This window comes from Falco peregrinus, chromosome 1 (genome assembly GCF_023634155.1).
Source record: "Falco peregrinus isolate bFalPer1 chromosome 1, bFalPer1.pri, whole genome shotgun sequence".
NCBI classification, from domain to species: Eukaryota; Metazoa; Chordata; class Aves; order Falconiformes; family Falconidae; genus Falco; species Falco peregrinus.
This window is the reverse complement of record NC_073721.1, coordinates 77,773,856-77,787,333: the sequence shown is the minus strand read 5'-3', so window position 1 is coordinate 77,787,333 and position 13,478 is coordinate 77,773,856. Positions and strand designations below refer to the sequence as shown.

The following is a 13,478-nucleotide window of genomic DNA, read 5'->3' as shown; positions in this document are numbered from 1 at the left end:
GGCACTGAATGCTACTGAATGATGAAATCCAATTAATGTTTTTTTAGTCAGCCGCTATTTGTAAAGATTTAAGGATAACCCACAGTAAGTTAAGACAGAATTTAATTGGCCGTTGTGCACAGGGACAAATGGCGTTTAGCTCTTTCCTACCTTTGAAGTCATTTTTTTACAATGTAATTGTAAAAGATTAGTTAGTTTGGAGCAGGTCCACCAACACTACGGTTACAATGTAATGCTGCAGAAGGAACTTAGAGCCAAAGTGTCTTGTGTTTCAGATTTAAACCACTGGTTTGCAGGACCACAGTAAAAATACAAGTCAATCTTTCCAATTCTGCACAGGATGGGAAGAAAGGGCAAAGAAGGAATTACTACCATTAAATAACCAGGTCTCTTAATGCTACTTTTATGGTGTAAACAAAAGTCTAAATTCCAATGTATGAGAGAACATAGTTTCTATAATCACCCATACTACAATATGAGTTAATCTTATTTTTAAACTTTTTTAGGGCATAAGGAGATGTTGAATCTTGTTGCAATGCTTCACAGCTATATGCCATCAGCTGAAACTCGGTGACTGAACTATGCTCTCAATTTACTACAGTTAAAGGAAAATAGGAATAAACTAGTGTGGCTAGTAGGATTAATGCAAACCCATTTTACTTTGTATTGGAACGTGCAACTTTTTCTCTCCTGCACTTTTTCTCAGTTGAGGTAAGTTACTTAGCAGCCGAGAGGTGGTAAACTCCTAACCACTCAGCTATGACTGTAAGCACTTCTGTTATCATGCCTCTGATTATATAGATGAATGATTCCCAGCAAATGTACCTGAAGGGTTTTTGGATTACAAATTGTTGATTAATGATTCTAAGTCAAACCACGTCTTTAGAAAAAAGCCCACAACAAAGCAGTAAAACTGTATTCTGTCATCGCAGCAATTAGGAAATGAGGAACGGAGATCCTCTTAAACTGATATTATAGAGGCCTTAATGCTTCTGCTGACAGTTTTCAACCCCTTCGTAGTTCAGACCAAGTGATTATGCATATGTCATTCAGCTTGAAACTTCCATAGACATGTACAGTCTCTGTAATGCTGTTTTACTGAGAGATTTATGTTTTGATTAAAAAGCCGTTAAAATTTGGGTGGATGTTATTATGTCACTACTTCCCACTTGTTGAAATATAACATCAAAATTAGTACAGGCTGACATGACCACTGTTATCATGAAATCTAACTGTTCCATACTGCACCGCAACTCTGCATCATACAGAAAAAAAATCACAGTATCATTTCCCCTAATGGTCAATATCATTTGTTCCAGGCCCTGTAAATGATGGTGCACTTCCTTCAGGTGTTCTCAACAGCCAGAAGGGCTGTTTTCCTTCCACCAAGCAAAGCCTTGAGATGCAGACTCCACTATTTCTAGAAGCAGTTACCAGAAACACAAACACAGTGCACAAAAGGACAAAATCCTATTTTGAGTAGGCTCATTTTTCCCTCCAACATGTATCAATGAATTTTATCAGGGTCCCTCCTTTTTTTCATGAAGAGTCTGAAGCTGGAGAAGTAACTCAAAGACAGAACAGACCAAAGGAACAAAAGGCTTCTCACAGTACTGTTAGCTGGTGCAGGGGATTTCTGGTAGTTTCTTAAAAGACAGCTGAGACATGAAGTCCAGCAGCAAAATAAAGAATTAGAAAGAAACAACTTCAGCTGTTCCATTACATCTCACGTGAACAGGAACCAGTGAGCTGAGTAACCCTCTATCGAGTCCTATGCTAAAGTCAGAGGTACCCAGGGCTCAGACCTAGAGGCACAGTCCTGTGGCTCACCGAGCTCTCTTGTCCCATCATGGGAATGTGGTCAGCCTTGGGCTTGGAGTGGCAACCAAACCATCAGGTGAGAAGTAACAATTCATATCAAAGTAAAAAGAGGCAAATCTCACTACACTTCCCTGTATCATCATGACTGTAGATCGCAAAAGATACACTGTGGCACTTCGCTATCTCGATAAGCCATAAAACAAGAAGAGAATCCATTACCTTTTCAGGGATCTGTTTTAGTCTTCAGCATTCACACCTGTACTCCAGTCTCAGTTACCATGCACACACATGGACTAATTGTTGGAATTCACCTCCCAAATAACCTGGCAATACCACTACTATTATTTGCACATCTAAAGTTCACTAACCTTCATAGCATGTGCATAAGGGGACACAGTCAACAGATCTTTCTTACACCATGCCCCATAGATCCCAACTGACAGACTAGTAATCTCCATACAGATTATTCCATAACGGTAACCAAGAAAAGGGGTTTAGTAACTATTCTCAAATCTTTGCGTTTCAAAAAGTCACAGTGGATTCATATTAAAAAGATAGGTTATTAATTTATGAATTGTCCTATTTAAAAAATATTATAATTAACAGCACTGTTTCAATGATCCAAGACAAACCATCTCCTCTTTCAAGCAAAACTGTGTAAATCAGCCTGCAATAGGTTTACAGAGCATTTAGCTAAAATACTAAAGGCCTAAAACATGCCAAAGTGTTATGATACTTTCTAATCTATTTAAATTCGTATCATGCTGGAGCACTTCACTAGAACATGCATTATTCTGCATTAGCCTTAAAACTAAAAGGAGGAAGTGCTCTAGAAACTTGTTTAACAGCTGCTTCATTCATAAGTTCACAGTTCCTGCAAAACAGGTACGTTTGTGTTCTCACAGAATATTCTTTTTTATGTTTGTTAGGTCACCTGCAGGTCCAACCTTAAGCATAAGTGTATACATAAATCAATACCATAAACAAACCAAAACCAACCAACAGCCTCTGATCTCTGGTAGCTCAGTTCTCGTGGTAATTCCTTCAGCGTTTTCTCTCCTTTCAGCACCAGGACTGAAAAAAGGGATTTGAAGCGAGAGAAGCAATAAACTACAGAACTGGTCTGGGGTGATGGGGTGAACAGCCGGTCAACTAATTATCCCCATAGGAATATCTTGAAATATCAAGAAAGAAAAAAAAAAAGTTGCAAAATAAAAATACATCCCCTTATTAAAACAACCAGTAAACTGAGGCTTGAAGAATACAATTATTTAACTGCAATCTGACAGGAGATCAAGGGCACAGCAAAAGAAGAGAACCCAAAGATTCCACCTTCAAATTTTCTGCCCATAAGTCAAAGTAGGAAAATCCTGTGGGTGAGAGATACTATGGCAGCTTACTTTTCTCCAGTCTCCACAACACAAAAGCCTATTTCTGCTCAGCAGCTTAAAAGAATTCAAGATCACAGCATCAAAGATGAAAAGTTCAGACTAACCTCATTGCTCATACTGTGCACTAAAAATACACAATGCTATGACAAACCACTTGATGAACATAAATGGCAGAAGATTGAATGCTGGCCTCCCCAGAGCTAGTGCAAGTTTACAGTTAGTTTTAAACACAAAATAATTCTGACTTTTCCAAAGAAATATTTGAAAGTACAAGCTGAGATTGAAGAAGCCCAAGACAGCATTTCTTTTATTGCTTGACACTTTGTGCATGCTGGGAGGGGGGGTGCTGTTGTGTTCATACCAACACACCCCTGAGCTTTTTCCAAGAAAGATGGGAGTTTGGCTTTGATGTCTGCAAGAGGAAGTTAGAGCTTGCAGCTGGCAGATACATTAATAGGATAGGCGCTGGTGGACTATAAGGGACCTCAAGTACGTCACACTGCCCTATCTGTTCACAGCTCACAAATGCAACACACAAATTTCACCATCCAGCTAGTGCTCAGCCACACAGGCTTAGGATTAATTTCTAACAGCTCTCTAGTTTAGGTAAAATCCAGTCATGTGAACTTTGTAAAACCAGTAAAAATAGTACAGTCACAGCCACAGATAACTTGCTTAAAAACATCCATTAGGAGTCATATAAAGTATTTTTTTGCAGACATTTGCACTCCATTTCTACTGTTCACTTAGCCTAATGCAGCTTAAATCTATCTTTTAATATTATAAATTATTTTAATTGCAGTAAGAGCTACTTTTTACATGCTTACATAATAAAGCATTAATCCTTCAGGCCACATCTTCAAGCCTAGTGATAGCTCTGGGCTCATCTGACCATCTTTGCAATCTACAACAACTTTAAGGCCTCTCAAAGTTGTCTTTGACTGGAAGAGCTAAGCAGTGGCTATTCCATAAAGCAAGGATGCAAGTGAAATAGCAGTATTGCCATCATCCTCCAGTCTGCCCGCTCCAATGACAGGGTTTGTGAGATGGCTGAGAATGGTGCAGCTACAGGTAAAAACTGAGTTTGGCTCCTAGGGAAGAAGTGTCAGCCTTACGTGCCTGAGAATTGTACAGCTGCAGAAAAGCATCATTAGTCTTAATTAACTCCTTCAGATGATAACCTGGCAAGTGTGTAAAGGCCAAATGAATGCAAGAGCTCATCCCACAGGTAGATAAACTTTTGTATTTTACTCAGTACTTTAACTTGCAGCAAACAAAGGTGGGGGTTTTCCCTGTCTTGAAGCAAAAGTATGCACAGATCCGAGAATTTAGCCAGACTTATAACCATTTCCTACAAGAAATACCAACAAACAGTTCAAGAATTCTTACATTGCCACGAAAGTGCTGGGATTTTACAGCCAACACTGCTTTTGTAAAGCCTTTAATATTCTTATAAAAATATAACATATTTTTAGGACACAAATTTTCATGCACTAGATTTTACAGAAGACAAGCTTTGAGCCTGAAACAGCTTGTCAATGTCCTTTCAGCTTGTTCATCAGATTAACTTTCTGTCACACATCCGATGAACAGCTTCCTTGGTTTCTTGCCTAATCTTACACATAACCCAAGCAATTCAATTCTAAAGCACAATCAGAAGCAAAACCAAAAGCCACTACAACATTCCACTTATTTCTAATAGCATGTTCAGTTTGAAATTTTCATTTCTGCCTCTAAGACTACCCTTTTAGCAAACCATTTACAGTGACAGGACTCTGATTTCAGATAGGATTAAAAGAACATTATTGGACATACACAAACCAAGGGTTCCAAGTTGCTTACAGGACTAATAATGTGTTATAGGTCCTTTCACATCTAGGTCACTGGTTTAAATTCAGCTTTACTTTGTAATGAGTGAAAAGGAAGAATGAGGTAAGAACAGAGTCGTGAATCTGGCCTCTATTCCTGCCTCTGCAACGTATCTACTTTATGCACTTGGGCTACTCGCCTAACTACTCTTTCCCGCAAATTCTACAATTGTTGAATAGCAGTAAGTATTATGGGTGTCACACTAATCCTAGAAGACTAATTCATTAAGGCATCTTAAAGTACCCAGGATTGTCAGAAAATTAAAGTATTGCTACTTTCAGGCTGTGCAATAGCTAACATGAAATAAACTGAGGGAAACTTTCTCAGGACAGGTCAAAACCTTAATGTTAAAAAAAGAAAAACACTGGCCACACCTGTAACTTTTGACAGCGAGATAAACATAGAAATCAAATGTTGAATGGGCCTGAAAGTCTACTTTTCCTCACAGGTAGACAGCACAGGTTAAATCCGAAGCAAAATGGAAATCCAGAAGCAGCCACGTTACGGATAAGACAGACAGGAAAAAACCATGTAGTCTGGATATGCGCTGTACTCTCCCTTTATACAACACAGCATGTAAATGCCGTGTCAATGTTAGTCAACAGAAGAGGGAAGGGAGAGCAGGAAAGAAGTTTACCACCCCTGCATCCCTTGATAAGACTTGAATTACTGAAGGAGCTTACACTGCTGCTGCCTATGCTGTTCTTGTTCTGAGGCTAAACAACAGTTTCCATTTTCAACAAGTGTCATGCTGGCCCATTTACCACTTCAGACCCTTAATTATAAACAGGGAATGAGAGAAACAAAGGAAAACAATACACAGAGAGAGCACCAACACATTTTAACTCAATCTTGCATTAAAAGGTGAAAATAATGGTGGTAAAGAGTTTAGATACAACATATCAGCTTCATTAATAAGCTGTAACTGCTACAAAAATCATCATGCCATCTCTTATGTAGTCCTGATTTCAGAATACTATTGAACTATGACTCATACAAAGCACTAAATCTCATATTTGCAGGAAAAATTAGGAAGATTACAACTATTCCATGCTTTTCCCAAACACTCTTCAAATATTTTAATCACAAGAAAAAAAAAATGTTTTACTGAAAACACATTTTGTTATTACTTCCACTTCAGAGTCAGCTAGGACTTTCTTTTCAGAGGAAGCTCCTACAGACCAATTCTAAAGGACAAACAAAAGCACAAGCATTGTGATCAAGAGCATTTAATAACACAATGTGCAACAACTTTGTGCCAAGACAGAAATCATAAAGATGAAAAACGATGCCTTCCTCTTCCAATTCCAGTTAGCAAATTTCAACTCTTTCTGACATAGGTAGGGACGTGATATTCAAGCAATGAGCCTCAAAGATACTTCAGCAATGGATGGAGGCAACAAAAGCCACAAGCACAATTCCAAAACTATTTAATTGGCCATGCTTTGCCCAAGTTCCTATTGACAAAATTATGGTGTAAACACATCAATCACTGTTAAGACATTACAGACGTTTTTTGCTACCCTTTGACATTCCATTTACTCTGTCTTCAACATCTCGATCTCTTGTCCATTGAAATGCAGAAATAATGTCAGTTTCAACCATTGCTTAGTCGTTTTTGCCACCAACCTGTTCTTGCATTGTCAGACAAGCTTGAGAGGGCTGCCTGTGTAAGCTGACCAGAACCACCAGAAAGTGCAACGAGGGCTGAAAGAGGGGAAACACCCATATTCTAAGTAAGAAGTCTACATGCGATTATCATACCTTTGTGGGGAAGATAAGCATTGTTTTACATCATACATTTGGGTCTGTGCATGAACTGAACTCTAAATAGCAAACATCTCAGCGTCTGTCCCTGTCTGAGGGGATTCTGACTATCCTTTGCAACTGGAGAAAGCTGAAATTATATTACTTTGCAAACTTTGACTCAGAATTATCTTTCTTCTTAGCACAGTAAGTCCTCACTATTACCCCAAAAACATGTGCTTGTCTCTAATTCTGTGCAGAAAAAAGAAACATGAAGATGTAAAGTATTACATGGCATCACACAAAACCTCAGCTTACATTCACACAACATTGAGAGCTGCAGTTTGAGGCACTGCACTTGATGACCAGACAAGCGTAATGCAAGGGACAGAACTGAGTATTTGATTGCCTTCATTTGTGACCAGCTGTTTCTCTTTGGAATCACTGGTAATCATTAGATAAAGATGAAATTTGTGGTCTAGCCTGTATATTAACTCTAGCAGCAGCTTCAGAAGACTGAGAAAATAATGCTGTAAATGCAAGCACAACACTGAGGAATATGTTCTAGAACTGACATGGCTTGAAAATTCATTCCCAGCCCTTAGAAAGTGTCAGATCCTTTTAGTTAATATGCTTACTTTTTTTTTATTTATAAATGGATTTTCAGAGAAACTGAAAAATAATTTTGTTCCCAGAGTGTTTTATGTTAGACTTGATAACTCTTACAGACCCTTGTGCAAGACTGCAAGAGGTACAACGTGGATTTGTGTCAGTGTAGAGTTTCAGTTCTGATAGAAGGGATCTCTTACCTTCAGACAGGGACAAATCATCAGCTGGAGACACCACGTCTGCCTGGATCGGGAAGCCATTGCTCAATGATGTGGTAATCTGATTCGTCAAGATAACCTGCAAACAGACAGGGAGAGGGGGAAGGGAAATTAATTTTTACAGCTACCGGAAGGCTGAGAGCAGCCCAAGCAAGGACTGGAATCCTCCAGGCACAGCATCCAAGCAACCCTCTACTCTGACCTTCAGCAAATTCAGCACTCAGAAAATTCTGAACTACCTGCAGAAACTGAAAGAGATAGTTGTAAGAAGTGCGGGAAAAGGGATATTGTTAAAAAGATGAAACACTAAACAACAGTATGTTAATACATACAGCCACTTAAAAGTAAACTACTGTTCTGAAGAGTTTCATTCTTCAATTAATACTTGACAGTCTTATAAAAAACATCATTTTCTTCATAAACAAACCGGAAATCTGTTTTCCTAGTAATTTCCACACAACTTCCAAACTCCCTTCCTTTGGCTGAAACACAGTTCCACTGAGAAAGGTACATAGGGATACATCCCCACTGATGTGAAGCACAAGAGTACTAAATTTCACAGGGCTACCTCGACACAAGAGGATTTTTCAGTGTTTTTCAGGATCACAAGATTCTGATAAACAGACTGTAGTACGCACACCATCCTCTCCTCCAAGAACATGAGCAATGGCCTTGCAAGAGATGAATAACTTCCCACACCTTTGAACATGTATTTTTTTCTAGTAACAGAAAGGATTAAGGCAAACATGGCAAACACCACAGGGAGAAGACCATAGGTATAAACACAATTATCTCCTAATGCTTTGGATCTCTAAGCAGCTGCATGTTCTGCAATTACAATTGGTCTCCACTTTGCACACTGACAAAAACTTGAGAAATTACTTCTTCAAAAAAAAAACCAAACAAAAACAAACAAACATCAAAATTATCTTTCTGCTTGCACTGAGAACAGACTCCACTCCAAACAAAATCTCTTTGGAATTAATGGCCTGTCTTCAGCTGTATTTGACACAGGAGGAAGGGAGAAAGGAATCCTACATGATACTCTGGATGCGGTTTCATGATGCTACTGGAATAAATTAACAGCTTGCCATTGCTAAAAGGAAGAGGGATTTCTCTGCTCTTCTCTCCACTGCTCCTCCTTCCCTCTGATCATGGCTTCCTCCTGCTTTCTAACACTTTTAGTAGTGCGATACATCACACTCTCCATTTTCTTTTTCCATTTCAAGATCCCACATAGGCTGTATCAGATCAACAGAGTTGTAACCGCATTGGTAGTGCTGCAGGGCAATGTGTCTTCTTCAGGCAGCATGATGTAAGCTACCAACGTGACGGAGGCTGCGACCTTTACCAAGACCACAACTCTTCCTCACTGCTTACATCAGCCCACTCAGCCCTGTGGTTGTAAACAGCAACAGTGGTGCCCGAGAGCTTTATAGACTGTACCAACAGCACAAATTAAAGTTTGTAAGTCAACTGTTCATCTACTCAACAGAAGTTCAATTCCTTCACAGCTCCATAATGATGTCCCTCATGCTCTTCTACTACTCACTGCAAGCTCCAGACAAGCTTCAGCTGGCTATCACCCCTCTGCCCAGCTTAACCACAGGTGCACCTTTTGGGACTGGGCATGTTATGACCACTACAGTGAACACAGATATGGTAGGTAACAGCCTTGTTTGGTCTTACACCTAGACAAAGGTTCTTAAGGTACAACTTGCAATACTGCCAACAGCAAACATGTAAAAGAGGCACCACACCACTTCTGCTGCTTCCCCCAGAGCTGCTGCATGAACCTGTAAGCATCCAAAAGCAGACAGGAAAGGGCCTGGTACACACAACCCCTTGCAGCCAATGGCGGTCCTGTTCAGCAGATTACAAGGTAAGATGATTCAATTTAATAACAAAGAAGAAAAAAAGTCACTTTTTCCTTTCTTCTTGCCAGGATACTTTACTTCCATTTAAGTGAGTTTATCCTTGCGATAGAATGAACATCCAAACTGGTTCAAGGCAAATGAAAGGAACAGGCAGCCAAGAGTCAGGAGGGATAAGGACCAGGATGTGAGATCTTTCTTTCTTAACACTGTTTTCACTTCCTATTCACTATGTCACAAAACCCACAGCCTCACTTACCCACAGAGGCTATTCTGGCAACCAAGCATAAGATACACCAACAATATGGCACAACGCTGAAGCTTTTCCTCCATCCAGTACTAGAAAATGTGCTGAAACAGAACACACTAACAAACTTACACACACACATGCGTATTGGTGGGGTATGAAGTTTTCATTGGCGTGCTTTTGCAATTATTACATTATTCACAAGTGTCAAAAGCTCTGTAAGAAATTCAGTCATCCCAGACCTGTGCCAAGATAATCTCTGTACTGTGCCATCACTTATTTTATTATTTATATACCACATTTTAAAGAAACGCTACCATGCGTGTTTAAGGATCTTTTAAAAAAGAAGAAAAAGACCTAAGCACGCCATATTTCATATTGCTCTCCTTCAAAGGAAACTAACTTTAAAGACTTCAAAAATCAAAAGGAAAACTAACAACAAGAATAATGCACCTGCATTTATTTTTTCATCTTTCAGATTTTTTGGCCTCCTCTTTAACCAGGAACTCCACAGCATTGTTAGCTGTAGGACTGAAAATCTTCTTTACCCTTTATGTTTAATTTAAGCTATGCCTTTGAACTTAGATTTCAGTTTCTGAGGTGTCCTTCAGTAACTATGCAATAACTAGTCAATGTTAACAATATCCTAGACAACCTGTTATACTGTTTAAAAAATCAGTTTAAAAATACAGAGTCCTACACCCAAGTGAATGTTCCTCTCTGGCTTATTCTGAGGATGGGAATTAAATGTATTTTTAGTTCCATGACTTCACTGATAGTTAAACATTTGCTTAAATACATGTTTAAATACTATCTTGAATAAGCACACTTCCTCTGAGATGAAGCCATGTGCATGCACAGAATGCTTACTTTGGAATTAACTGAAAATTATTCTTCATTTCTGCAAGCGTGCTGAGCCAACACAGAGATTTGGTTCTCCCATAAGTACAAGCCAAGAGGCTGCTAGCTAAGCACTAAATTTGGCATCAAATTCCCTGTCACACTTGTGCAGCCTTGCTTACTGCAAAACTCTTCCATCGGGTATAGGTACAGTTGCTACCAAAACCCAATATTCATCTTTGTGCAGCTACCATAATACAGTGTGAACCTCACTCTGCAGGTGTGCAGAGTACTCCAAACTCTCACTGGCTCAAACAAGCTACGGGTCACTAACAAAAGAAAAAAAAAGCCAGCCGTTACTCAGCTCCTGTTCCAAAGAAAAAAAGTTAAGGCACTCAGATTTAGAGAACTCCTCTGTAATACATACATCTATCTCCAAAATTTCAATCACACGCCCTTACTGGAAACAGTTAAATTTTCTTTTATTTTTCCCAGAGTAAAACCTTGGTCACTAATACTTTGTCAGTGAATAGTGCCATCCAAACAAGACCCTACATTTTCAGCAGTCCCCAGTCCTACAGACATCCAGCTTGAAGCCCTGAATGTTGATACCATGCAATTCCAGTGTCACATCTAGAGAATGTACTAACTTTTCCCCAAAGTCTCCTTCATTAACCTGCAAGACATGCCTATATTCTGTTCTGCTATCCTTTGAAGTTGTTCAGTGTATTCAGAGAGTTGCAAGTAGGTGTCTGAGGGAACAGTTAAGCCTGAGTGTGATGTGGAGAGAACATACAGGCAGACAAAGGAGATCTGAGTGAAACAGCTGTGTGACTTTCTGATGAGTAATCGCATTTGTGCATGGACAGAATCGGCTAAGTCTCACATATTGCTTCATACATGCGTGCAGAGAATATAATGCTAGTCCTGATCTTAATGAAGCCATATCTTACAAATCACCGGCCAGAAGGTTAGAGTATCTCCCTTTTGTCTGTCTGCTAGGTGCCACACTTGAAAGAAACCAATAGCACTTCCTCAACTTTTCATTGGAGATGTGCCATTAACGTACAGATCAGATTTAGCCTGTTTAGTACAGGAGACCCGCCAAGTTCTCAGTCAAAGCAGGTATAGAAAAAGCTGCCTCTGTTGTGGTTCCTTTTGACAGATACTGGGTATTATTACCAGCCAAGCATGGCTTCCACTTAAGAAGTTCGATGCCAGGCATGAGTTTATTATCTTCCAGCAGAACACTCAACAGTGAAAATATTGCTACATATGTTAACATTATCGTATTGAAATTTTAAATACAGTGTATTTTAAAATACCCAGCATTTTATAAAATACTCAGTATTTTAAAAGGAGCTCCGATTTCCAGGATCAACTAATGAAACAGAGTATTTTCATTACTAGAGATACTTTCATTACCACTAAGGCATTTAGAGCGAAAAGCATTACACCACACACAACTGTGTCCTGACATGTGCAATGGGTAAGGAGGTTGTGTTACCGCTTTCTGTTTCTACTTTGTGATGACCAAAGAGCATAGGGCTTCTTCAGCCAGTGACCGTGCAGGAACGAAACACACCCTCCACTGCTAAAAGAAGAGGGGGAAAAAAAACCACACATAAAGGTCAGCTAGACAGCTCAGTAACACTGGAAACCTGACCCACGCACTCCTATGGAGTTCAATGAACCACTATCTTCAACCTTTCAGCCCATTCACTTGCACTGGGTAAACTAGCTATTTAACAAGTGAAAATTTACAGTCCTCACTCAGCCTTCCATTACTGACAAAATTACAAATGCTGCAGAAATTCACTTAGATCCAAATTTCAAAATAATTTCTGGGAAAATACCACACAACTGGCTGACCACACAATTTCCCAATTCTATGAAGATTCTTACTTCAGTATAGCAACCTCAGACTGTAAAATAACCCCTTCTAACCATTAGAAGTGTTAGGACAGTAAGAATGATCCTTTTCCTTACAGTTAGAAAACCTGGAGATAAATGTAAGGGAACAGTTCAAGTTCCTAATTTTAGGCACCTTAAAAAAATGCCTATTCTTCTGATCAATTCCCCAATTTTTGTAGGTGCTGATACCTGGAAAAAAATGGAAATAAGAAATTCTTAAGAAAAACAGCATTCATGTTCTAGACAGGTCATTGCTACTTCTAAGATTAATCCAGAAGCCAGCACCACTGTTTCTCTTGAAATCTTTACATGTTGTTAAAATAGAATCTCCTTCCACTGACGTGACTTCAGCAGATGTCAGTTTTCTGGAAGCACGTTAGAGAAATAAAAATACTTATTTAAGGTGCCTAAACTCCCAACACCCCCATTTGCTGGGAATAGCACAATTCCTGCATATATGGAAAGCCCCTGCAGGTCCTGGGAGAGAGCTGGCCTAAGAACTGAAATATGACTGCTTTACACAGAAAAATAAGCAAACTATTTTTTGTTTGGTTATTTATACAGTACAATTTTTCAAGTACTCCTCCTGCCCTTCCTAGGGCCACACTGAAACTACTAAATCTGACTCTGTCATCCTTGTAAATCCAGTTGAGTAAATAAGTCATTTTCTGTAAAATTGTGGTCTCAGCCTCCTTGTCAGTTTATTGCAAAATTAAAGGCAGCTCAGCACAAAACTATCAATGAGTAACCAGCAAAGGTATAAATGTACCAAGAGGCAAAAAAACACCCCAACTGTCTCATGAAATGGCTGTTTGTTGAAAGAACAGAGCAGAATTCCCCATTTCACATGCAACACTATTTAGGAAAGCTCTTATTAAAGGCTTCCTATTGGGCTGGGAGAGCAAGCACAAGGACACTTGCAATAATCCCAAATTACTCCACCCTTATT

General features: G+C 39.2%; 1 protein-coding gene across 9 annotated transcripts in view; it reads right to left on the bottom strand.

Annotated features, from left to right (window-relative positions):
- RAD51B (RAD51 paralog B) overlaps window positions 1-13,478 on the bottom strand; it is a 428,405-nt gene that overhangs the window by 247,148 nt on the left and 167,779 nt on the right. For all 9 annotated transcript variants that reach the window (XR_008745483.1, XR_008745484.1, XR_008745485.1 and 6 more), the window contains one exon: window positions 7,637-7,733. Coding sequence is in view for 6 of the 9 variants with exons in the window: in XM_055793907.1 (XP_055649882.1) it covers window positions 7,637-7,733 (97 nt within the window). In the remaining 3 variants the exon portion in view is untranslated. The remainder of the gene's footprint in view (window positions 1-7,636; window positions 7,734-13,478) is intronic.